General features: G+C 49.5%; 4 protein-coding genes across 6 annotated transcripts in view; 3 read left to right on the top strand and 1 right to left on the bottom strand.

Moving 5' to 3' along the window:
* Oplah (5-oxoprolinase (ATP-hydrolysing)) overlaps positions 1-4,923 on the bottom strand; it is a 40,268-nt gene extending 35,345 nt beyond the window's left edge. For both annotated transcript variants that reach the window (XM_039078258.2, XM_039078259.2), the window contains exon 1: positions 4,808-4,923. The gene's annotated coding sequence lies outside the window, so the exon portion shown is untranslated. The remainder of the gene's footprint in view (positions 1-4,807) is intronic.
* Exosc4 (exosome component 4) lies at positions 1,011-3,753 on the top strand. Its single transcript, NM_001134860.1, has 3 exons — positions 1,011-1,219; positions 2,757-2,963; positions 3,064-3,753. Exons 1-3 carry the CDS (start codon positions 1,049-1,051, stop codon positions 3,421-3,423), a joined length of 738 nt encoding a protein of 245 aa, NP_001128332.1. The 5' UTR covers positions 1,011-1,048; the 3' UTR covers positions 3,424-3,753.
* A 152-nt stretch (positions 4,924-5,075) lies between the features above and the next one.
* Positions 5,076-8,659, top strand: Gpaa1 (glycosylphosphatidylinositol anchor attachment 1). Its single transcript, NM_001004240.1, has 12 exons — positions 5,076-5,227; positions 5,665-5,844; positions 5,927-6,038; positions 6,251-6,398; positions 6,476-6,577; positions 6,666-6,862; positions 6,936-7,132; positions 7,221-7,374; positions 7,544-7,639; positions 7,776-7,966; positions 8,053-8,223; positions 8,342-8,659. The coding sequence occupies exons 1-12, from the start codon at positions 5,154-5,156 to the stop codon at positions 8,583-8,585; spliced, it is 1,866 nt and encodes a 621-aa protein (NP_001004240.1). The 5' UTR covers positions 5,076-5,153; the 3' UTR covers positions 8,586-8,659.
* An 11,610-nt stretch (positions 8,660-20,269) lies between these two features.
* Cyc1 (cytochrome c-1) lies at positions 20,270-22,662 on the top strand. Of its 2 annotated transcripts, NM_001277194.1 has the most exons (7): positions 20,285-20,450; positions 21,025-21,221; positions 21,304-21,430; positions 21,533-21,690; positions 21,775-21,935; positions 22,195-22,295; positions 22,378-22,662. In NM_001277194.1, the coding sequence occupies exons 1-7, from the start codon at positions 20,319-20,321 to the stop codon at positions 22,480-22,482; spliced, it is 981 nt and encodes a 326-aa protein (NP_001264123.1). In that variant the 5' UTR covers positions 20,285-20,318; the 3' UTR covers positions 22,483-22,662. The 2 variants fall into 2 exon arrangements, with proteins under 2 accessions (XP_063119380.1, NP_001264123.1); XM_063263310.1 differs by having other exon boundaries at positions 20,270-20,450; positions 22,195-22,658.
* The last annotated feature ends 864 nt before the right edge of the window (positions 22,663-23,526 follow it).

Here is a 23,526-nt window from a genome sequence, read left to right on the forward strand (position 1 = left end):
TGAAATACATATCAAGATTTTCAAAAAGCAACAGCAACCAGGTGATATCGCACATGCCTCAGATCCCAGCACTCTGGGCAGAGATAGGCAGATCTGTGATCTCAAGGCCAGCATGGTTTACAGAAGGAGTTCCAGGACAACAAAGGCTACAAAAAGAAACCCTGTCTCCAAAAACAAGCAAACCAAACAACAGCAAAAAAGGGCCCATCACCAACAAACACAACAAAATCTCAGGACTATGTATTTCATATTCTGAGTGAAAACACTCCCAAATGTATACTAAGTGACCGAATCTTTAAAAATAATCAGAACTCCAAAACCTACTATACAGGTGCATATAGACAACCGCAGGCGCTTTGTGCTTGCATCCAGGCTATAGAGAAAACTTACTGGCCAAGGTAAGGGAGGGAAACTTATGGATTTAACCAAGCAAATGAAAAAGAAAAAAGAAAAACTAAACTAATACTGAGCCACAAAGATAATAATCACGTGTATGTGGAACAAAAAATTGTGCTTGGCTAAACTGACCACTGTAAAAACCACACGGACGAAAGACGAAAAAAAGAGAAGGACCAGATTCCAGCACTCACAGTGGCTGCCCCCTTCTAACCTCCGCAGCACTGAGCACACACGTGACGAAAAGACATACAAGCAGGTATGCTTGTTCAATACATTCGTACAATAAAAATAGATATACAGTTTTTTAAAGGGCCAAAAAAAAATAGTCTCCGCTGGGACCAGCGCCTCCGACAAACCGAGGACGTCCGGAAAGAGAAGTTTGTCTTCAAGGCGTACCTACTTCAACAACCGAGGAGAAGCTGCAAAAACCAGCTCGGCTCGGGCCTTTGATTTCCCGGAACCGAACGACGTGACTCGTACATTCAGCAGGCCGGGGAAGCTACGAGCCTTGCACCGGAAAGGGACTAGTTTACCGGAAGTTATAGCTCTCCGAGACTGAAAAGGAAACGGACCGGCGGAAGTCGTAGTCGCGGAAGCCCAGGTCATCTAAGGGGTCGTGCTCTCGGAGGCGGAGCGAGGACTGCGCAACATGGCCGGGCTGGAGCTCCTGTCCGATCAGGGTTACCGGATAGACGGTCGCCGCGCGGGGGAGCTGCGCAAGATTCAGGCGCGGATGGGCGTGTTTGCGCAGGCCGATGGCTCGGCTTATATCGAGCAGGGCAACACCAAGGCACTGGCGGTGGTCTACGGGCCTCACGAGGCGAGTAAGCGGCAGGGATTGGGGGCTCGTGGCCGCACGACGAGGAAGTAGACCTTACAGCTTAACTCCTCTACCTATGCAGCAGTATACTAAAATCCCATCTTTGAATTTCTGGGGTCCTCCCTGGCAGAAAGCATCTCAACACACGTTGTCCCACCGTGTTGTAGGGGAAATGATGTGCGTGCATCTGCGAGGACCTGGCTTCTTCTGATTTCACCTCACGAGCTCTTTCCCTTGGTTAACTTCCATTTCAATCCTTCCTTTGTGTTACATCCACTAAGCCATGAATATAATTATACCCCGAGTTCTGAGTCCTCTCGGGGAATTGCATCCCTAACATGGCCCTCAAATTTGTATAAGTATTAGGTCCCATGATGAACTGAGAATATTGGTTTCTTTAAGAACCCAGTTATGTTATGTGATTATGTTTTTGTTTTAATCCCACGGGTGGGATATGGGGCTGCTTCAGATTGTCCACAACTACTATGATTGTCTCATGCAGGGACTGGGGGCTCATGGCTGCACATCGTGGGAGTGGACATGAGTCTTACTGCTTAACTCCTCCGTCTCAGTGGGCCTCTTTTCTCCTGGGCTGCCCTCTTCATCTCTGAGGTGCCTCATACATCCTGGCAAAGCTACACTCAGTCCCTGTTCTTTCAGTCCAGTGTTTTGACATCTTGTCCGGAAAAGGCCTCCCAGGCTATTTCTGCCCCTGCTACATCGATTTTCCTCAGTCTTCCATGTCTCTTGTCTCTCTACTGGAATGTAAACTCCCAAGACAGAGACATTATAAATTGCCTGCCTTTGCTGCTTTGTCTCAGTGGTGTAGCAAGGCCGGCAAACATGCACATTTTAAGGGTTTTTTTGTTTGTTTGTTATTTGTTTATTATATATAAGTACACTGTCACTGTCTTTTAGACACACCAGAATGGCATCAGATCCCATTACAGATGGTTGTGAGCCACCATGTGGTCGCTGGGATTTGAACTCAGGACCTCTGGAAGAGCAGTCAGTGCTCTTAACCAATGAGCCCACATTTTAAGGTTTGCTAGCAATTTGCTCAGCTTTCTAGGTGGAAGCCAGGTCAGGTCTAGAACACATTAGGCCAGACTACTGGTAGACCGAGGGACAGTAGATCAAATAAAGTTGAGTGGTTAACCAAGGAGATGAGGACCCAGGGCTTTGAAGGTCGGGGAAATTGAGATTTTCTTTTACATGTAATGAGAAGCTTCTGGAAGGTAAGTAAAATATTAGTGTGTGGGTGACACAGTCAAATCACATGTTTGTAAACATGGTGACCACGATGGGAATGATTTAGGAAGAAATGGAGCAACTAAAGAACAAAGGGGTTTTTTTTGCGGAAGGTGACAGTGGTGCGGCTTAGACCGAAGTGTAGCCCTAAACCGCCTGCCATGGTTTGGAACCAAAGTAGCTGCTGCTTTCTGAAGCACTTTAGAAAGAAGAGGAGGAAGGCTGAGCCATCGAGTGTGACCCAGGAGGTAGGCGGCCCTGGCTCATTCCTTCTTTTTTCCTCCAGATCCGGGGCTCCCGGTCACGGGCTCTGCCTGACCGGGCTCTAGTGAACTGTCAGTACAGTTCAGCAACCTTCAGCACAGGTGAGCGCAAGCGAAGGCCTCATGGAGACCGGAAGTCTTGTGAGATGGGGCTGCAGCTACGCCAGACCTTCGAGGCAGCTATCCTCACACAGCTGCACCCACGTTCTCAGATAGACATTTATGTGCAGGTGAGCCTCAAACCACTCCCCCGGGGGCGGGGCTTAAGGGGATGAGGTCTGCCTGAGATGCTGGAGGATGAGATGTCTGATGTCCTGATGCCCCCTGCAGGTGCTACAAGCAGACGGTGGGACCTATGCAGCATGTGTGAATGCAGCCACGCTAGCAGTGATGGATGCTGGGATACCCATGCGGGACTTTGTGTGTGCATGTTCGGCTGGTTTTGTGGATGGCACAGCACTAGCGGACCTCAGTCACGTGGAGGAAGCAGCTGGCGGGCCCCAGCTAGCCCTGGCCCTGCTGCCAGCCTCTGGCCAGATTGCACTGCTTGAGATGGATTCGAGGTTGCATGAAGACCACTTGGAGCAGGTGCTCGAGGCTGCTGCCCAGGCAGCCCGGGATGTGCACACTCTGCTGGATCGTGTTGTCCGGCAGCATGTGCAGGAGGCCTCTATCTTACTGGGGGACTGAGGCCAACCCCCCATATCCAGAATAAAGGCCTGTTCCTCTCCTGAACACACTGTAATGTACAGCACTTCAAAGCAGCTCAGGGCCCTACATAGCAGTTTGTACTGCAGTCCCTAAGTGGAGAGAACACTTGTGCTAGGAAGAGCAAGAGTGCTCATGCTGTGCCTGCCCAGATATCAGGGTCCACAAAGACCACCAGGGGTCTGGATTTGTATGCAAAAGCAAAGCCTTTATTCACACTTAAGCTTGGACCCTCAGAATCCTCCAAGCATCAGATTTGTGCTGAGACCTTGAACCTCATTTAGGCAAGGTTTTTATACTAGTTTGAGCAGGGAACGGGGGTCTCCAGCATAGCGATTGCCTTACTTAGCAAGGGTTGAGCAGGGAGGGGGTCTCCAGCCTGTCAGTTGCCTTATTTGGCAAGGGGTATCTTGGTGCACAAGGATTGGTCAATGATGAGCAATTTATCTGTAACCTTTGGAATTTTAGACACTTTCCCTCTATTTCTCTGATTGGCTCTAGCCCAGGGCAGTTTCTTCCTGGATTGTTTATGATATTTCTATTAATCGCAGTTCAAACAAGGGACAAGCAGGCTCAAAATGGAGTCCGCTTTCTCCCATCACTTGTGTTCCTCACTCATGCCCTCAGACTAAGGAATGTGCCTTGCTTACACAACTCTTCAGAGACATGAGTGCAAGGCTGAGGTGGCTATGTGTGCTCATCAAGAGATGTAAGGTTAGACTAATGCAATGGTTCTCAACTTGTGGGTCACAACCCCTTTGAGGTCTCCTATCCGATATCCTGCAAATCCGATATTTACACTATGACATAACAGCAAAATTAGTTATGGAGTATCAGCAAAATAATTTTATGGTTGGGGTTCACCACAACATGAGAAACTCTATTAAAAGTAGAATGTTAAGAACCACTGGATTAATGTTTTTCCTTGGGCCTTTCTTGCCTCTTTGGGCTCTAGAAGGATATCAAACCTTTGTTGCCTCTTGGCCATTTATTCTTTTTTTTTTTTTTTTTTTTTTTTTGGTTCTTTTTTTCGGAGCTGGGGACCGAACCCAGGGCCTTGCGCTTCCTAGGTAAGCGCTCTACCACTGAGCTAAATCACCCAGCCCCTTGGCCATTTATTCTTAGACCCTTACCTCTGGACCCTCTTAGAAAAACTCCTCTGACCCACCACTACCCCTCTCCTCTGGCCACCAACTCGCCCACTGTGCTAGTCAGCCCACTGACTTAAGGTTCATGACATCCATAGAAATGATTCAACAACGGATCCTCAGTTCACATGGGGGCCCTTAAGTCATAGCTATAACAGTCATTCAATATCTCACTTCAGCAGGCAACAGTCTTTTCGCTGTTCCAGCTCCGTACCCACCTGTGTCACACACTCCCGAGAAGAACCTTTAGGCAGGCACGCTATTGCTGTTCTGTCTTGAGTTCGGCCAGTGTCTTGCCCTTCCAGCTGTTTGCCCGCAGCTTCACAACCTCAGGTTCCAGTTCCGCCCACTGGCCGTGACAGCATCCTGTATTTCTCCAGCCTACTGCAATACTGAGCATGCGCAGAATGTGGTTTCCAACGACATCTGCCCCTACGCTACCAAGCGTAGTGGCGCGACGGATCCTGGGACCGGAAATAAAGGCAGCACGGGGCGCCGGGTCTGACAGGAACCCTGCGCTTGGAGGTGTCAAGCTGCGGCGAGAGCTGAGCCCCGCGCCCCGCCATGGGTCTCCTGTCGGACCCGGTGCGCCGGCGCGCGCTCGCCCGCATCGTCTTGCGCCTCAACACTCCTCTATGGTGAGGGCGGGTATAGGGGGCGGGACTCGCGGGAACATGAACTGCTGTAGTTCCACTCGCGCCTACTGCTCCAGGATCTGCGCCCTCCTTGCAAATGTCACTCAGGCACTGAGCTTGGAGCTCTGATCCCTATCCATTCCTAATATAACGTCTCGGGTTTTTGGGTTTTTTTTCTTCCGGAGGCAGGATTTCTCAGTGTAGCCTTGGTTATTCTGGAATTCCCTCTGTAGACCAGACTGGCCTCGAACTCAGAGATCTGCCTGCGCCCGCCTCTGTCTCCTGAATGCTAGGATTAACGGCGTGTACCGCCACTGCCCGTCTTCGGCTCCGGGTTCTTAATGTCTTGGACCATCCAGCTGGACCCTCTGGGACATGATGGAAACCACGAGTGAGCGTTCCAGGTCGGGCTAATTCCTGTCCTCTGTACTCTCTCGCAGTGTGCTGAGCTACGTAGCTGGCATCGCCTGGTTTTTGGCGCTGGCTTTTCCGCCGCTAACCCAGCGCACTTATATGTCTGAGAATGCCATGGGCTCCACCATGGTGGAGGAGCAGTTTGTAGGTGGAGACCGTGCCCGCAACTTCGCCCGGGACTTTGCTGCCCACCGCAAGAAGCCAGGGTGAGTGCCTATCAGCGAGCTGGGGATTTCACGTGTGGCCGAGACCATGGAGCTCTACCTGAGGCTATCTTTGTGTCTCCAGGGCTCTGCCAGTAGCCTGGCTGGAAAGGGCGATGCGATCCGTAGGACTGGAGGTCTACACTCAGAGCTTCTCCCGCAAACTACCCTTCCCGGATGAGACCCATGAGCGCTATGTATTGAGGGAAATGGGTGTGCCTGGGAGAAAAGTACATTGGAAGGGTGGCCTGGGTTGGGCATCTTGTTGAAGTGCCCCGGAACCAAGAAATTCTGGGAGGGACGGTCTGAAGATCTCTGGTGGTGGGCATTGTAGTGCCAGGAAAGAAGGCAGGTTTCAGCCTGTCTTCTGTAAGGTCTGCTGAGGCTTTCCCATTAACACTTTGTGCAGATGGTCTCGGGTACCAATGTGTATGGCATCCTGCGGGCCCCACGTGCTGCCAGTACCGAGTCCCTGGTACTCACTGTACCCTGTGGTCCAGACACCACCAATAGCCAGGCTGTGGGGTTGTTGTTGGCACTCGCTGCCCATTTCCGAGGTGAGGCTCTGGGGCTCTGGTCAGGGAGGGTTTGACCAATGCCCCAGGCCCTTGCTGACCCTGCCTCTGGTTTCCAGGGCAGATTTACTGGGCCAAAGATATAATTTTCCTGGTAACAGAACATGATCTTCTGGGCACTGAGGCTTGGCTTGAGGCCTACCATGACATTAATGTTACAGGTACGTGTTACACTAGTCTCGCTCCTCTTTCAGGGTCAGCTGTCGTCACTTTGTACCCCACTCCAGTGCTCACTGCTTGCTCCTACAGGCATACAGTCATCTCCCCTGCAGGGCAGGGCTGGTGCCATCCAGGCCGCTGTGGCCCTGGAGCTGAGCAGTGATGTAGTCACCAGCCTCGACGTGACCGTGGAGGGACTCAACGGTCAGCTGCCCAACCTTGATCTGCTCAACCTCTTCCAGACCTTCTGCCAGAAAGGGGGGCTGTTGTGCACACTCCAGGGCAAGGTGGGACCACCTGCTTGGGAGCCTGGGGCCTATGAGACGGGGTGAGTCTGATCCTGTCCCCATGCCTCCAAAGCTGCAGCCCCAGGACTGGACATCACTGGAAGGGCCTCTGCAGGGCCTGCAGACACTGCTTCTCATGGTGCTGCGGCAGGCCTCTGGCCGGCCCCATGGCCCCCATGGCCTCTTCCTGCGCTACGGAGTGGAGGCCCTAACCCTACGTGGCATCAACAGCTTCCGCCAATACAAGTATGATTTGGTGGCAGTGGGCAAGTAAGTCTCTGGACCCTCTCCGTGTTCGAGGCGGTATCTAGCTGGGATGAGAGGAGGGCTGGCCCTGACCTGACTGTGCTCCTGACAGGGCTCTGGAGGGCATGTTCCGAAAGCTCAACCACCTCCTGGAGCGCTTGCACCAGTCGTTCTTCTTCTACCTACTGCCCGCCCTCTCCCGCTTCGTGTCCATTGGACTCTACATGCCCGCCACAGGCTTCCTGCTCCTGGTCCTTGGACTCAAGATATCCTCCACCCTCGTTCTCGATACTCACTTGTGGCCAAACTCAGATCCCTTTAACTGTAAAGTGGGGTTAGTCCTTCATTCCTACTGTAGCGGTGTGGCAGCGAGCCTATGATCTCCCATCTAGCAGGTCCCATCCAATTCTTGTCGAGGTCCTTGACTTAGTCTAAGCTCTCGAGCTATGGATGCAGTTACACGAGGCTGGAGTGAACCCTGAGGAGGCTGGGAAGGCCCCTGGCCCCGGCTCTCCACCCTTGGCAACACAGGTGACGTCATACTCCACTGCTCTTAGGATGGGTTCTCAGCGTCCCCAGCAGTGCTTCCTGTGGTCAACCCTCAGTGTGAGTCCTTCAGGTTCCCCTAGGCCTCTGGCCTGATTCCAGGTACCCATGTACTTTGCAGAGCGTGAGCCTGGCCTCACTTATGGCGCCCTTGCTGATCTCTCAGGCCATGGGTTTGGCCCTCTATTTCCTACCTGTGCTGGGCCAACATGTAGCTGCCCAGCATTTCCCAGTGGCTGAAGCTGAGGCTGTCGTGTTGACACTGCTAGCGATTTATGTAGCCGGCCTAGCCCTGCCACACAACACCCACCGGTGAGCTGCTGGGCTGGGCACGTGGAGGTGGGCCCCCTGGACACTTTGGTGGATTCTGGACTGCCCTTGAACCTCTTACCTTGTAGAGTGGTCAGCTCACAGGTCCCAGACCGGGGCTGGATGGCGCTGAAACTGGTGGCCCTGATCTACTTGGCACTGCAGCTGGGTTGCATTGCTCTCCTCAATTTCTCCCTGGGCTTCCTGCTGGCTGCCACCATGGTACCTGCTGCTGCACTCACGAAGCCCCACGGACCCCGGTACGTGCTGGTCAACCTCTTAGCAGTATCTTTGCCCCTCACCAGGCTTAACCCTCATTTATTCACTTGCTGGCATCCACTGTGGTGCATACTTAAATGTCGCCCTTCTGCCCACCAGGACACTCTATGCTGCCCTGCTGGTAGTGACCAGCCCAGCAGTCACACTCTTCGGTAGCCTATTCCTGTGGCGGGAGCTCCAGGAGGTACCACTGTCTCTGGCAGAGGGTTGGCAGCTCTTCCTGACTGCCTTGGCCCAGGGTGTGCTGGAACACTACACCTATGGTGCCCTCCTCTTCCCAATACTGGCCTTGGGTCTGTATCCTTGCTGGCTGCTCTTCTGGAATGTTCTCTTCTGGAAGTGAGGTCTCTGGGAAGGGAACCCCAAGCCTCCATTCTACCTCCTCCCTGGAAAATAAACAAGTGCTCTGTTTCTGTACTTTGGGATCCTGGCCCACTGTCTTTTCGGCGCCCCTGGCAAGCTGCTTGGCACCCACTCACCTCTTTGAAGGATCCACCCTGTTTGAATTCTCAGGTGTTTCTCTCCTGGTAGCAGACGTGGGGGTCTGGCCCCATCAACGTCTGGAGGAGAGCCTCAGTTAGACACTGAAGGGCAAGTGTAAACCCATTCCCAGCTCTCCATGCAGTCCTGCAGGTGGCCTGCAGGTAGGCAGGCCCATGTATGTATGCAGTGCTGTCCAGTGCTATGCTAGAAGCGATTCTGGTGCTAGATGAGATAATCTGCAGCCAGGGTTTGAGGGCCAGCAGTAGCTGTGGTCCTTGGGGACCTCACAACTCCATCTTCAGTTCTGACTGAAAGGACAAAGGAACCTCTTAGGATGTTCAGGGTTTGGACTCTGTTTCTAGCCAAGGCTAGAACTTTACTGTGGGCTTCATATGGAGTAGAAGAAGTATAAGGCTCCACTTACTTCAAGTAGCACAAGCCAAGGCAAGGTGCCCACTAGAGGTAGAACTCTACATAGTAGGAAAAGGTAGGACTCTAGTCTCGCCAGCACCCAGAAGCAATAGGCTGAGAGAGAAAAGAGCCCCAAAGCAGGGCAACACTGGCGAGCCAGCACAGAAGGAAGCAGGTTGTGACAGGATCCCAAGAAAAAGAAGTATGGCTCTTTCTAACAAGTTAGGACCACGTCAGAAACTTTGGTGACTAGTCTGGAGACACATCATGGGATGGCCACAAGGCCTTGACCAAAGACACTTTAAAAAACGAAAAGAGTAGCTGGAGAGATGGCTCAGTGGTTAAGAGCACTGACTGCTCTTCCAGAGGTCCTGAGTTCAATTCCCAGCAACCACATGGTAGCTCAGAACTCTCTATAATGAGATCTGATCGCCTCTTCTGGTGTGTCTGAAGACAGCTACAGTGTACTCACATACGTAAAGTAAATAAAATGTTTTTTTAAAAATGAAAAGAAAAGAAACAGGTCTGGAGGTGCCTTTACACTGCCCAGTAGTGGCTTCAGTGCTTGGAAGGGAGGCCCAAGGAAGATAAAAAATTCATTAGAATCAACTTAGGGCCAGGGGACCTTCCTGGGACGCCTCTGATGGTTCCCAGCTTCCTGTGAGTTGGTTCCTCTTGGCCCTTGGTGGTTTCAAAGAATCTCACTCTGAGCCAAGAGCGATGGCACCATAGGTGAGAGCACCTGCTGTCAGGTCGGACGGCCTGTCTTTGATCCTGGTACTCACACAGCGTAAAGAGGGCTAACTCCCACAAGTCCTCAGCACACACGCACCCTGACATGCATATACACATACACACAAAATAACTTTAAAAGTTTCTTTGTGGGTCCCCAAAGAGACAACTGGCTTACCTGGTAGGCTTACACATGGAGGGACTATATGGAAGCCGCTGAGGCAAGTAGCCCTGCCACTGAGTTCCAGTCTTTGCCCCTTTAGGCCCATCTAGTACAAAATTTCCCTCCCTGCATTGTGGCTGGTCTTTGGCCTTAACAGTTTTTAACAGAACTGTAGCAGTCACTTAAAACTCAAGTGGAGATATATGTGTGTGTGTGTGTGTGTGTGTGTGTGTGTGTGTGTGTGTGTGTGTGTATTTGGGGGAATACACAGGAAGAAAGGTAAACAGTCATTTCACATGTCCTGAATGTATCCAGCATTTTTCATCTACATGAATATTAAGAAGGAATGGTGGGGAAAATATTGTTGAGGTGGCATTTGTCTTAATTTTCACTAATGTGTACATTTTTCAAAATGCGAGGTAACTAGGCATAGCAACATGACTATAATAATCCTACCCCTCTTTGAGGCAGAAGCAGGGGGACCACGAGTTTGAGACCTGTCTAGGTTACACAGTCAATAAACAAAAGGGGGAGCAGTGGGTGGGCAAGATGGTGTGTGCATATGGTCCCGGCTGTCTGGAAGGCCTTGAGGATTACATGAGCCTTGTAGTTTGAGGCAAGTCTGGGCAACATAGGGGAACATTGTCAAAACAAAACAAAAACAAGGTATGATGTCTCATGTCTGTAATCCTAGCATACAGCCTGATTCAGGAGTGTTTTGAGCCTGGTCTGTGTATGTGACGACACAGATTATAAAGGTGTAAGGAGTTGTGACAGAAATAGGTGTAAAGTCCTAAATGTGTCATTTGGGGGGCTGACATTTATACTTGTTCTCTGGCATTCCATTTTGGCTTTCCTAGTCACCAAGTCCAACTTGGATGTGAGCAGGTCACCCTGCATGAAACTCCTAGGTCCTCTCAGTAGATACTGCCATGATGCCATTCTGTCACAGCTAGAAGGACGGAAAGAGCACATTCAGAACAGATCCCTTCCCCAGCAACTGTTCTTTGACCTATGTTCAGTTTCTGAAGCTATGGTAGGAACATAAGAAATCTGGAAGTCGGGGCTGGGGATTTAGCTCAGTGGTAGAGCGCTTACCTAGCAAGCGCAAGGCCCTGGGTTCGGTCCCCAGCTCCGAAAAAAAGAACCAAAAAAAAAAAAAATCTGGAAGTCAGGGCATAAAGATCTGTTGGCATTCTGTGTGTATGTGAGTGTGACAACTGGGTGACCTGGGTTTGCTGAACAGGGCTTGGGAAGAGGAACAGATTTTGCTCTCTGGTGTTTTCTAACACCGGTTCCTTTCCACTCGGCAGGATGGAGTGCAGTTTATTTGAAGTTTCATAAAGTGTTTAGAAATATTAGGTGTTGGCTAGAAGGTAAGCTCAGCTCTGGTGTACCCATACTGAGAAGGACAGAGACTAGAATCATGAGAACCTAGAGGACAATCGGGTTTTGTTTTTGTTTTGTTTTATGGGTTTTTTTTTTTTTTTTTGGTTGGTTGGTTTGCATTTAGTTTGGTTTTGTTAGCTTTTCCTTTTTCAATTTGAGCATAGCCTTCATGTGCTTTTTGAGACAGGGTCTCCAACTCCCTGTGTAGCTGTGTGGCCTTGAATTCCTGCACCTCCCCCTCCCTCCCAGTCTGCAGAGCACAGTCCTGGAATCAAGAGATAGAAACATTAGCGAGAGCACTTGGATCTCCACTAGAGGATAGCTGCCTAGCCACATGGAGATGATGGAAGGAAGTTAGAGATGATGCCAGTTATCCCAGCCATTTTACAGGAAGACTTGGTTGGCTGTTCATTTCATTGCAGGGGCTTTGAGCGAGAGGTTGTTCTCACTTGGTTACTGCTCACCATCACACCAGGACATGAACACCACAGAGGCTGCTTTTGTTGCGGTTGTTGTCATGGTTCTAGGATGGAGCCAAACAGTAGAATATTCCCGTGCATTTGCTGAATGGGAGGGTAAAGAGGAAAGAGTTCACAGAGTCTAGAAAGGTATTCCAAGGGCCATCCCCAGCAGCCGTATTCTGGTCGGGTCCACCCTAAACCCAGAAAATGGAATGGGGTCAGCTCTGTATGCTGGTCCTGTGACCCTCTCTCTTCTGCCTGTGTTTCCTGCGTGCTGATTGTCAGCAGAGTACAGGAAGGTCAAGGTTGTCATGGGCAGCGAACATCTGGTCATAGCTTGCCTTCTAGACAGGATGCGCATCTGTGAGGACAGGAACAATTCCTTACAGTGCCAGGATGGCCTCTCCAGTCAAGCACCTAGACAGAGGAACTGGCTGAGGGAATAGAGGGGAGGAAAGGTGGCCAAGAAAGCCATGCTACTGCTGTGTAAAGGAGGTGTGCTGAAGGTGGAGACTGTAGGAAGCCAGGGTGGGCACACAAAGAAAGGTCTCTGGGTGGGAGAGCTGTCACTCTACATGGAGAACGAGTCAGGAGGCAAGGCTATACTGTAGGCTTGTTTCCAATGTGGCTTATGTCTGATGCTGGAGTGTGTGGGCTGTGTGTGTCTGTGTGTGTGTGTGTGTCTGTCTGTGTGTGTGTGTGTGTGTGTGTCTGTATCTGTGTGTGTCTGTGTGTGTCTGTGTGTGTGTTCTCAAGACAGGGTTTCTCTGTGTAGCCATTGGCTGTCCTGTAACTCACTCTGTATAACAGGCTGGCCTGAAAGACATCAAAAATCTACCTGCCTCTCCCTCCCATGTACTGGGATTAGAGGCATGCGCCACTGCTGCCGCCACCGCCCTGGAGTGGGGTACATTTTTGATGCAGGAAGAATGGGTTGTTTGCCTTGTCGTGTTTATAATGTCTGGTAAAGGCACTGAGAGTCCAGGGTGGAGAACTGGGGTGGCCTAGAGCTAAAGAGGAAGCTCTAATGCCCCAGGAGCCACCCCATGCTCACATCGAGTATCCAGCCAAGACCTCACTTCTGATGTCAACCCATGTGATTTCGCTTCTAGAATATGGCAAAGTAATTTGTTCACTTCTTGTCTTTCATGTCCCTTCTACCCAGTGTCCTCACAGCTCCCCAGACTTAGACGAGCCTCTCCTGTGGAGTTAACACTTGATCTGCTAAGAGTCCACACTTACTGTGTGGCTGTTTCCTCTTGGCTTGATGCAGTCAGTGGCAGCTTGACACAGACTTGAGTGTCAGTGGTGACCTACAGAAGATCTTGGCCAGCCAGTGGGAGCAGGGGTTGTCCCTGACTTGCCGACTTGTAGGACCCCTTTCCTCCTACTGGGTTGCCTCACCCAGGCTTGATGTGATGCTGTGTGCCTGGTCTTGCTGGTTATACCATGTTTGCTGGATGCCCTGGGAGGCCTGCTCTATTCTGAGGGGAGCCAAAGGAGGGAGAAGGGAGATTGGGGAGAGAGCCTTGGATAAGGGGAAGTCGGGGAAACTGCAATCAGGATGTAATGGTCAGAAAAAAAGAAAAGAAAGAAAAAAAGATCTTGGCTGACATACATGGTGATGAAGTGAGCAGAAATAGTTATAGATTTAGACACACATACACACACACACACACACACACACACACACACACACGAAATCTAGGGCTACAATAATGGGGCGATTTATATTCCCTTTTGGAGTGCAGAGGGTTCCCATACCCTAGGGGACTCTTCTTTGAAATTACAGTTATCATCTCTTCTTACCCACCTCCACATTATGCTAAATTACATGAGAAAAAAGTTGACAGGCTGGAGTGCTGCAGCAGCTCTGTAAGTAATTGAGGCTGCTCACTTATTCACCAAGCTACACTGGCTCAGAGGTGAGTGAAGGGAAGCAGGTAGCAGGAGGCAGGTGGCAGGAGGCAGGTGGCAGGAGGCAGGTGACAGGAAGCAGGTGGCAGGTCTCTAGACCCAGAGAGTTTGCCCAGGCCCAAGTCCACATGTGTATTCTTAGAGGGATAGGCTTGTTTCATCTGGCTTTGGTGTTTGAGCTATTTCATTTTCTGTGTTAGAGAGAGCCAACCAACAGGGAGGAGGATGGTGGTGTGTTTGATAGCTTTCCTCCACCTGCTGGGCTTCTTCTCGAGTTGTTCAAGGTGTTTGGTCTCGGCTGGACTCTTTCTCTATTTGGGGCAAACAGACACGTATTGTACACACCCCAAGGGGGAGTTGTGAAACAAAGCCCCTTGTTCCTTGTGTCTCCTGCTGGCAGCCTCCTGCTTCATCCTCTATCTGCCACTCTGGGGATTCCCTACTCCTCTGCTTCCAAGCTAGACTGCCTCCTCATGGGCTCAGCCTTCACAGAGAGTTGTCGTGGCAAACTGAGTGTAAAGCTCTTCACAGAATAGCCACCTCCCCCAAGGTACGCAAACCGCTCACTTGTCTCCTAAGCCAGCAGTCAGCTCTCACCTGCCTTGGAAGAACATTGTCATCACCCCCAACCCAAAAAAATCCCTGTACCCCTCAGCGTTCCTTGCCCATCCTCCCTTCCCCGTCCAGTTACTGGCACAATTAGTCTACTTTCCGCTTTCATGTGCTCACCTGCTTAGGGTATCCATAAGAGTGGAATCATATGCGTGGTGTTTTGTGCCTGACTTCTACTAATGTGACAAGTCCGAGTTTCATTCATGCTGGCGCTTCTACTGTGCTTCACCCTATGAGTATGCTATATTTTGTCTGTCCACTCGTCAGCTGGTAGGCATATAAGGGTCATTTCTGCCTTGAGCTATTAAGACTAATTTTGATGTAAGTATTCATGCTCCAACTTTTTTTTCTTCTTTTTTCTTTTTTTTTGGAGCTGGAGACCGAACCCAGGGCCTTGCGCTTGCTAGGCAAGCGCTCTACCACTGAGCTAAATCCCCAACCCCATGCTCCAACTTTTGCGTGAACATACTTCTTCTCTTCCTGAGACAGAGTCTCAGGTTATAACCAGGTTGGCCTGGAACTCTCCGCAACCCTCCTGCTTCAGCCTTCCAAATGTTAGGATTAAGGGTGTGGGCCACTATGTCTGCCCAGCTTCTGGACATTTTTATCTTTCGTGGGCATGTATCTGGGAATGTATCTAGGTGGGCTTTTCAGACACATAGCTGCTTTGGTGTCATCCTTGCTCCTGTAAGCGATCCCTCACCCCCACTCCTGTTAGAAAATAAAATAATATGAAATGTCGTAGTTCACCCAGGTGGTGGTGGCGCACACCTTTGATCCCAGCACTTGGGAGGCAGAGGCAGGTAGGTTTTTATGAGGTCAGAGCCAGCCTGGTCTACAGAGGGAGTTCCAGTACAGCCAGGGCTAAGTAGGGAAATCCTGTCTACAAAAACAAAAACAGACAAATGCAGTCGTTTACCAAGTTGAATTTTGGTATTAGATCATGAGTTCCCTTTCTTGGGTAAGTAGATGTGTGTGTGTGTGTGTGTGTGTGTGTGTGTGTGTGTGTGTGTGTGTTATAGAAAAAGTGTCTTACATGACTTGTATTTAGGGTTGTGAAAAACTGCCAAATATTCCACAGGCTCGTATGTTGGAATGTTTGGTCCCTGGTTAGTGGAACTGTTTTGAGAAGGATTAGGAGGAGGCGTGGTCTTGTTAGAGGTGTGTCACTGGAGGTGATTTTTGAGGTTTTTTTTTCTTTGTGTGTGTGTGTGTATGTGTGTGTGTGTGTGTGTGTGTTTGATTTTTCAAGCAGGAATTCTTCATGTAGTGGTCATGGCTATCCTGGAACTCTGTACACCAGGCTAGCCTTAAACTCAAAAAGATCCAGTTGTCTCTTCCCCTCCTCCACCCACTCCCCCCCAGTGCTGGGATTAAAGGTATGAGCCACCCCTAACCTAGCTGAGTTTTGAGGTTTCAAAAGCCCAGGTCAAACCCAGTTACTCCCTCTCTGCTTCCAGCTTTCAGATTAGGATCTAAGCTCTCAGCTACTGCTTCAGTGCCCTGCCTGCTTGTCTGCTGCCTTACTTCCTGCCACGATGATCATGACTCACCATCTGAAGCTATAAGCAAGCCTCCAACTAATGCTTTCTGTTATGAAAATGCCTTGGGCATAGTGTCTCTTCAGAGGAATAGAGAACTTAAGAAGGCACTAATCAACACCTGCTGCTGTCCATTACTCATGGCTAACAGCCATGTCTAGTGGATGTGAAGTCTTGTCAGGTTGAAGCTCTGGCTTGTAGTGCTCTAATGGTCAGTGCTAATGAACATCTTCTCGTGTGTTTATGGCTACTTTCTATCGCTCTTGTGTATATTTTTCTTTATCTTCTTTTTTTCCCTCAAAATACGGGTTTCTCTGTATCTCTGAATGCTCTGTAGACCGGCTGGCCTCCAGCTCACAGAAACCCACCTGCCACTGCCTCCCAAGTGCAGGAGATTAAAGATGCACACCACCACTGCCCAGCTGCTATTTTCATCTCTAGATCACGCCAGAAAATTTTGCCACTTTAGCAACAGTAAGTCAGCCAATCCATAAACCATCTAACCTATTTTTCCTTGTTTTTATTAAGTTGTGAAGACTGTGAGCAGGAGTCGTGGCATACACCTTTTATCCCAGATCCTCTGGGACTGGAGTTACAGATGGTTGTGAGCCATCATGTGGTTGCTGGGATTTGAACTCAGGACCTCTGGAAGAGCAGGCAGTGCTCTAACCACTGAGCAATCTCTCCAGTCCCATCATTGCTTTTTACCTTTTTGAGTTATTTGATTCAAGAAAAATAATTTGAGCAGTCTAATTTATTAATGTTTCTTTGGTTATTTATGCTTTTGGTGTCCTGTATAAGAAACCATTGCTTAAAGCTAGGCTAGGTGGTGTTGCTACAGAACTCAGGAGGCAGAGGCCTAAAAATCTAGAGTCTGGTGAGATGGCTCAGAGCACTACTGGCTACTCTTCCAGAGGTCCTGAATTCAATTCCCAGCACCGACTTGGTGGCTTACAATCATGTATAAAGAAAGGTGTCTGATGCCCTCTACTGGTGGCATGACTGGCAAACAAGTCGTCTCTGGAGCCATCCAAAGAAGGGAAACTAACTCTCTGTCTCTGTCTCTGTCTCTCTGTCTCTGTCTCTCTGTCTCTGTCACACACACACACACACACACACACACACTCTCATACACACACTCTCACACACTCTTTCTCTCTCACACACACACTGTCTCTCTCTCACACACATACTCTCAGATATTCTCTTACACACACTCTCTCACACACTCTTTCTCACACACACACACACACACTGTCGCTCTCTCACACACACACACTCTCACATATTCTCTTAAAGATTTATTTATTTATTATATATGAGCACACTGTAGCTACCTTCAGACACACCAGAAGAGGGCATCGGATCTCATAACGGATGGTTGTGAGCCACCATGTGGTTGCTGGGAATTGAACTCAGGACCTCTGGAAGAGCAGTCAGTGCTCTTATCCGCTGAGCCATCTCTACAGCCCCCACATATTCTCTTACACACACACTCTCACACACTTTCTCACACACACACTGTCTCTCTCTCTCTCTCACACACACACACACACACTGTCTCTATCTCTCTCTTTCTCACACACACACACTGTCTCTCTCTCACACACACACTGTCTCTCTCTCACACACACACAAACTCACACACTCTCTCTTACACACACACACACACTGTCTCTATCTCTCTCTTTCTCACACACACACACTGTCCCTCTCACACACACACACTGTCTCTCTCTCTCTCACACACACAAACTCACACACTCTCTCTCTCTCACACACACACACTGTCTCTCTCTCTCACACACACACACACTGTCTCTATCTCTCTCTTTCTCTCTCTCTCACACACACACACAGTCTCTATCTCTCTCTCTCTCTCACACACACACACACACTGTCTCTCTCTCACACACACACACACACTGTCTCTATCTCTCTCTTTCTCACACACACACTGTCTCTCTCTCACACACACACACAAACTCACACACTCTCTCTCTCTCTCACACACACTGTCTCTCTCTCTCTCTCTCTCTCTCTCACACACACACACACACATACGGTTGGTAAAACAAAGCTCTAGCAATTTTATTTCTTCTCTCACAGCTTATTCATCTCAACAAAATCTTTCAAGGAATATAAAAATCACATTGTAGTTATATTCTGTTTTTCCTAAAGTGAATAATTCTAATGGGGTTAAAAATAGCATGTCCCTTAATACCTTTACATGATTAAATATTCTATATAATATAGGTAAAAGAAAAATTATTACCAAGAACCTACATACAGTCATATGTAAGCAACTTGTTATAGATTAACAAAGTATAAGTGAGCAAGATATTTTTTCTCAGTCAGTTTCTCTTACTGGTAGGTTGCAATTTGCTGTTAGAAAGAAAGGATCAATTATTATTTATCTTAAAAAGCAGTCTTATTTTTCTTTTTCTTTTTTTTTTCGGAGCTGGGGACCGAACCCAGGGCCTTGCGCTTCCTAGGCAAGCGCTCTACCACTGAGCTAAATCCCCAACCCAAAAAGCAGTCTTATTAAAATCTAAATTTTTATGTTAAATCATTTCTATTTCAAATCATCGGGTGCACATCTTCTCATTAACAATTTTTATTAAAGCATATCAGGAAGCTGAAGGCAAAAATGGGTACAAGAAATTAATCATCACCTCCCTCACCAGCCCAGACTTAGCAAGAAAGGCATGTCAGCTAGGTCAGCTAGGTCAGCTAGTGCTAGGTGGGCTACCATAGTTCTTGTTCCCTGACTTCAAAACATCCCCTGGCTCAACTATTTAGACTGTGCCTTTCAGAACTTTAAAAAATTGTTCCCCAAGATTTTCTACATCAAAGCCACTACAAAAAAAAAAAAATCCAAGTGTTGGGATTAAAGGAATATGCCACCATGCTGAACTTTTTTTTATTTTGTATTTGTGGTATGTGTGTGCATATGCATGGGCATGGTTGTGTGTGTGTGTGTGTGTGTGTGTGTGTGTTTGCATGCATGCTGTGGCATATATGTGGAGATCAAAGGACAATCTACAGGAATCAGTTCTCAGCTTCTATCATGTGGATTCTGGGAACTAAACTCAGGTCCTCAAGTTTAGTGGCAAGCACCCTTACTTGCTGAGGCAGCTCACTAGCCTTTTTGTTGTTATTTGTTGTTGTTTTTTTTTTTTCAAGACAGGGTTTCTCTGTGTAGCCCTGGCTGTCCTGGAACTCATTGTGTAGACCAGGCTGTCCTTAGAGGTCCGACTGGAATCCGTTTGCTATTCTTAACCACATTGTCTTGGCTGGCCTAGTATTTTTAATGTAGCTCGGGCTGGCCTTGAGTTCTTGGCAGTTTCCTTAATGCTGAAATTATATGGAGAGCCACCAGGCCAGTTTTGTTCATTTTTGTTTTTACTGTACTTTAAAAGTTAGCTTTTCTCTTTAAGGTGGGGGAGCATGGTGTGTGTGTTGGATATGGAACCCAAAGTTTTGTGTATACTAGGCACTCAACTGAATTACATACTTTAAGTATCCTTCAGTACTTGGAATATTTTGAGAACAAAGGATTTGAGTCTAAGGCAGGACTTTCTCTGGAATAGTTTCTAATAATTTATTCTTCATTTCCCATTTATAAGCTAGGCCTTCTTGTTTCTTGAAGACTGGTATATCAGATAAATTGCTTCGTGTGGCTAAACTCGTCATTAGTCACCCTAAAAGTAATGGCAAAGGAGGAATTCCTGCATTGTCAAACTTCAAACCACCCATACATGGTGTTAATTTAAATTTTTAAAAAGTAGCACCAAGGGCCACAATGATCAGTCCCTTACTTTAAAAGAGCTTACATCCAGAGGGAGATGCAACCTTATCTTTGTGATGGACAGGTACCCCCACTTAGTTATGTTCTCAGTGAGAAAATTGAATTATAGAACTTATATGAGGGTTTAAAAGAAATTTAGTTAGGGAGGGTTTCTATGCCCAGTCGCCTGTAGAGCAGGGGAGCTACATAGAGAGCCGCTTACCCCTCACTGGCATGGATGGGCAAGCCACTCTTAACTTCAGAAGACTGTCCAGTAGCTTAACTGGACGAGCGGGATACGCGGGGCCAAGGTGAAGGAACTGGGAATATAGTAGAGAAGCAGAAAAAAAGAAAAAAAACAAAACAATAAGACAAAAACAAAAAAATCCAGGTGTTATTATTGTAATTAGAATTGCAGCCAGACTCAACCTGGGGAAGGTACAGCCCTGGTCCACTGATGGACAGCTCCCTATCCAGCTGGGCGTAGGCCCGCCCATTGGGTTGCTCTCGCGTGGTCTGAGTTCTCGTCGGCCCGCAAGGGCCGACGGGAACGGCGGCCGCACTAAAGAGGGCCGACATGGCGGCGGCGGCGGCGGCTTCGCTTCGCCGATCGGTGCTAGGCCCGCGGGGCATGGGGCTTCCAGGTGCAAGTGCTCCGGGCCTGCTGGGCGGCGCGCGGCCCCGGCATCTTCCATTACGGACACCGCAGGTGAGTACTGGCACGGGACGGTCCATCGCGCGCCCCTCAGCCCTGAAGGTCACGGCGGGGAGGCTCCGGGCGCGCGCCAGCATCGGTCACCTACATTCCTCCTACGACTCGGCAGGGTCCCCGCTGACCGGCCGGCACACTCGGGAAGCCAGTCTGGGTGCCCACGCCTTGGAGCCATAGGGCATGTTGCTCTGAGCCCAGGGTCCGACTGTGGTGGGGTCGGGACGGGAGATTCCTGCGAAGGGCTCGCCCAGAACGACTCCCGAAGCCGGCTGTCTTGACCTGGCCGATGTCCTGAAGTGACCCCAGCCTGACCTCAGCGGGCTGCGGGTGACCTTGGTCTGCTGCAGTACTCTTGGTCTTAGGCCTGTCTCTTGGTTTAAGTACCACAAGCATTCTTCATTTGCGCTACAGAGCCGAGCTGTGGCCGAGGAGTGGGCATAGTGTTCCTTTGTCGCTCTGTGGGCGGTGGTGGCCAGTGCTGGGTGGAGGTTGAGCATAAGAGATGGGCGCTCATTCAGATCCCCAGGTGGTCTGGTGGGGTCTTGGCAGGTGCTGAGCGGGGCTCTTGCAGGCAGTGTCCTTGTCCTCGAAGTCTGGCCCTTCTCGAGGCCGAAAGGTGATGCTGTCAGCGTTGGGCATGCTGGCAGCAGGGGGTGCAGGGCTAGCTGTGGCCCTTCATTCGGCGGTGAGTGCCAGTGACCTGGAGCTGCACCCCCCCAGCTACCCATGGTCTCACCGTGGCCTCCTCTCCTCCTTGGACCACACCAGGTGGGTGTGTAGCGGCGGGCTGGGGGTGGAAGTTTCTGGGTGAGTTGGAATCTTCAGTTCCTCTGATCCTTTCTCTCTTTAGCATTCGTAGGGGTTTCCAGGTATACAAGCAGGTGTGCTCTTCCTGCCACAGCATGGATTATGTGGCTTACCGCCACCTGGTGGGAGTGTGCTACACGGAGGAAGAAGCTAAGGCGCTGGCTGAGGAGGTGCGGGGCAGGGAGGGGGCTCGCAAGAGAAGGTGGAGGATACAGGGATTGTGGCTTCAACTGTGCCCTCACAGTTGAATGTGATGGGTCTCTTGGTGGCAGGTGGAGGTCCAGGATGGCCCTAATGAGGATGGGAATATGTTCATGCGGCCAGGGAAGCTGTCTGACTATTTTCCAAAACCATACCCCAACCCTGAGGCTGCAAGAGCTGCTAACAATGGAGCTTTACCCCCTGACCTCAGCTACATCGTTCGAGCAAGGTACTTGGGCTGCCCAGAACGTGGGACTAGAAACTGAGGAAAGTAAGCCTTGTGTTAAAGACTAAGCCATGGGTCTGGTTCTAGGCACGGTGGTGAGGACTATGTGTTTTCCTTGCTCACTGGCTACTGTGAACCTCCCACTGGGGTGTCATTGCGAGAAGGCCTCTATTTCAACCCTTACTTTCCTGGCCAGGCCATTGGCATGGCTCCTCCCATCTACACAGAAGTCTTGGAGTATGACGATGGTGAGTGTCCTTTACCATGGTCCTCTCCTGCTCCTAGCATGCTTCCCTGATATTCCCGGGTCTGGAGGTCTAGCTCCCTTCTCACCAGTAGTGTTTGTTGGCTGCATATCTAAAGGCTTGGGGACAGCTTTCGTAATCCTGTAAGGTTCCTATCCCTTTGAGATCATGGATATGGCCAGTCCCTGCCTCTGGGCACCGAGGGTTACCCTGGATTGGCCTAAGCCCCCAAAGGGAGCCTCACTATTTGTTCTTGGCCCAGGTACCCCAGCTACCATGTCACAAGTAGCCAAGGATGTTGCCACCTTCCTTCGCTGGGCATCAGAGCCAGAGCATGACCATCGAAAACGCATGGGACTCAAGGTAAAGGGTTGGGTAAGGGTCACAGTGGGCAACGAAAAAGGGTCTTTCCTGTGTATCTTTTCTAAGCTTTCTTTGTTCCCAGATGTTGTTGATGATGGGCTTGCTGCTGCCCCTGACCTATGCCATGAAGCGGCATAAGTGGTCAGTCCTGAAGAGTCGAAAGCTGGCTTATCGGCCACCCAAGTGACCCTGTTCAGTATCTGCTTGTCATCTTGCCTGAACAAGCTCTCAGCAGACCAGGAACAGTCCGAGGCCTTTCAGGCCTGGCCCCTTTTCATCAGATACCAGGGCCAGGAGACCAGACTCTTGCTTCTGATCTTCCTTTAGCCTTCATTGTGGGAATAAATTAAGTTTCTCAACACACACATTAGCTGTTCAGTGACTGACACTCCCATTTCTATGGAGCCCATATTTCTCCACAGTGTTGTTGTCCTGTACTGCCCAGTATCTGGGAGTTACTGATATGGGACAGAATGCAGAAACTGGCCAGGGGCAGCACTGTTTGCCTGGGGCTTTAGTGGTTAGAGCACTGTCTGCTCTTCCAGAGGACCTGGGCTCAGTTCCCAGCACTCACACAGTGGCTCAAAGCCATCTGTGACTCCAGTCCTGGGGTCTCAGACACCCTTTTTTGGCCTCCAAAGCATGGCATGAAAGTAGTGCAAAGGTGTCCATGTAGGCAAGACACCCATATTTTTTTGTTTGTTTGTTTAAATCTCAAATTGTTTTTTTAAAGAAAAAGGCAGCACCATTCAGCAGAGTGGGTATACCTTGGGAGAGGTAGACAGGGGCTATAAGAGTGAACAACTCGGGGTTGGGGATTTAGCTCAGTGGTAGAGCGCTTGCCTAGCAAGCACAAGGCCCTGGGTTCTGTCCCCAGCTCCGAAAAAAAGAACCAAAAAAAAAAAAAAAAAAAAAGAGTGAACAACTCTGCTTCCATACTGAGGCAGGAGAGTCTATAGCAAGAAGACCTGGAACAGCAACACTGTCTAGGGAGGATGGGAAACTTGTCAGACATGTCAAGCACTGGAGTAGACAGAGGGTACTGGCATGTCTTTTAGTCTTGGCTGAGCAGTTAAGAGGATTCGCTGGAGATGCATTTGTCAAGGAATAATACCTAGTAGTCTACAATGCAGCTACATAGTATGTCTAGGCCAAAGTGACAGTCACTAGATTCATGAAGCATCTTGTTTCCTACAGCAGTGATAAATGATTGTCAGGAGGATTACAAAGG

Source organism: Rattus norvegicus, chromosome 7, assembly GCF_036323735.1.
Source record: "Rattus norvegicus strain BN/NHsdMcwi chromosome 7, GRCr8, whole genome shotgun sequence".
Taxonomy (NCBI): domain Eukaryota; kingdom Metazoa; phylum Chordata; class Mammalia; order Rodentia; family Muridae; genus Rattus; species Rattus norvegicus.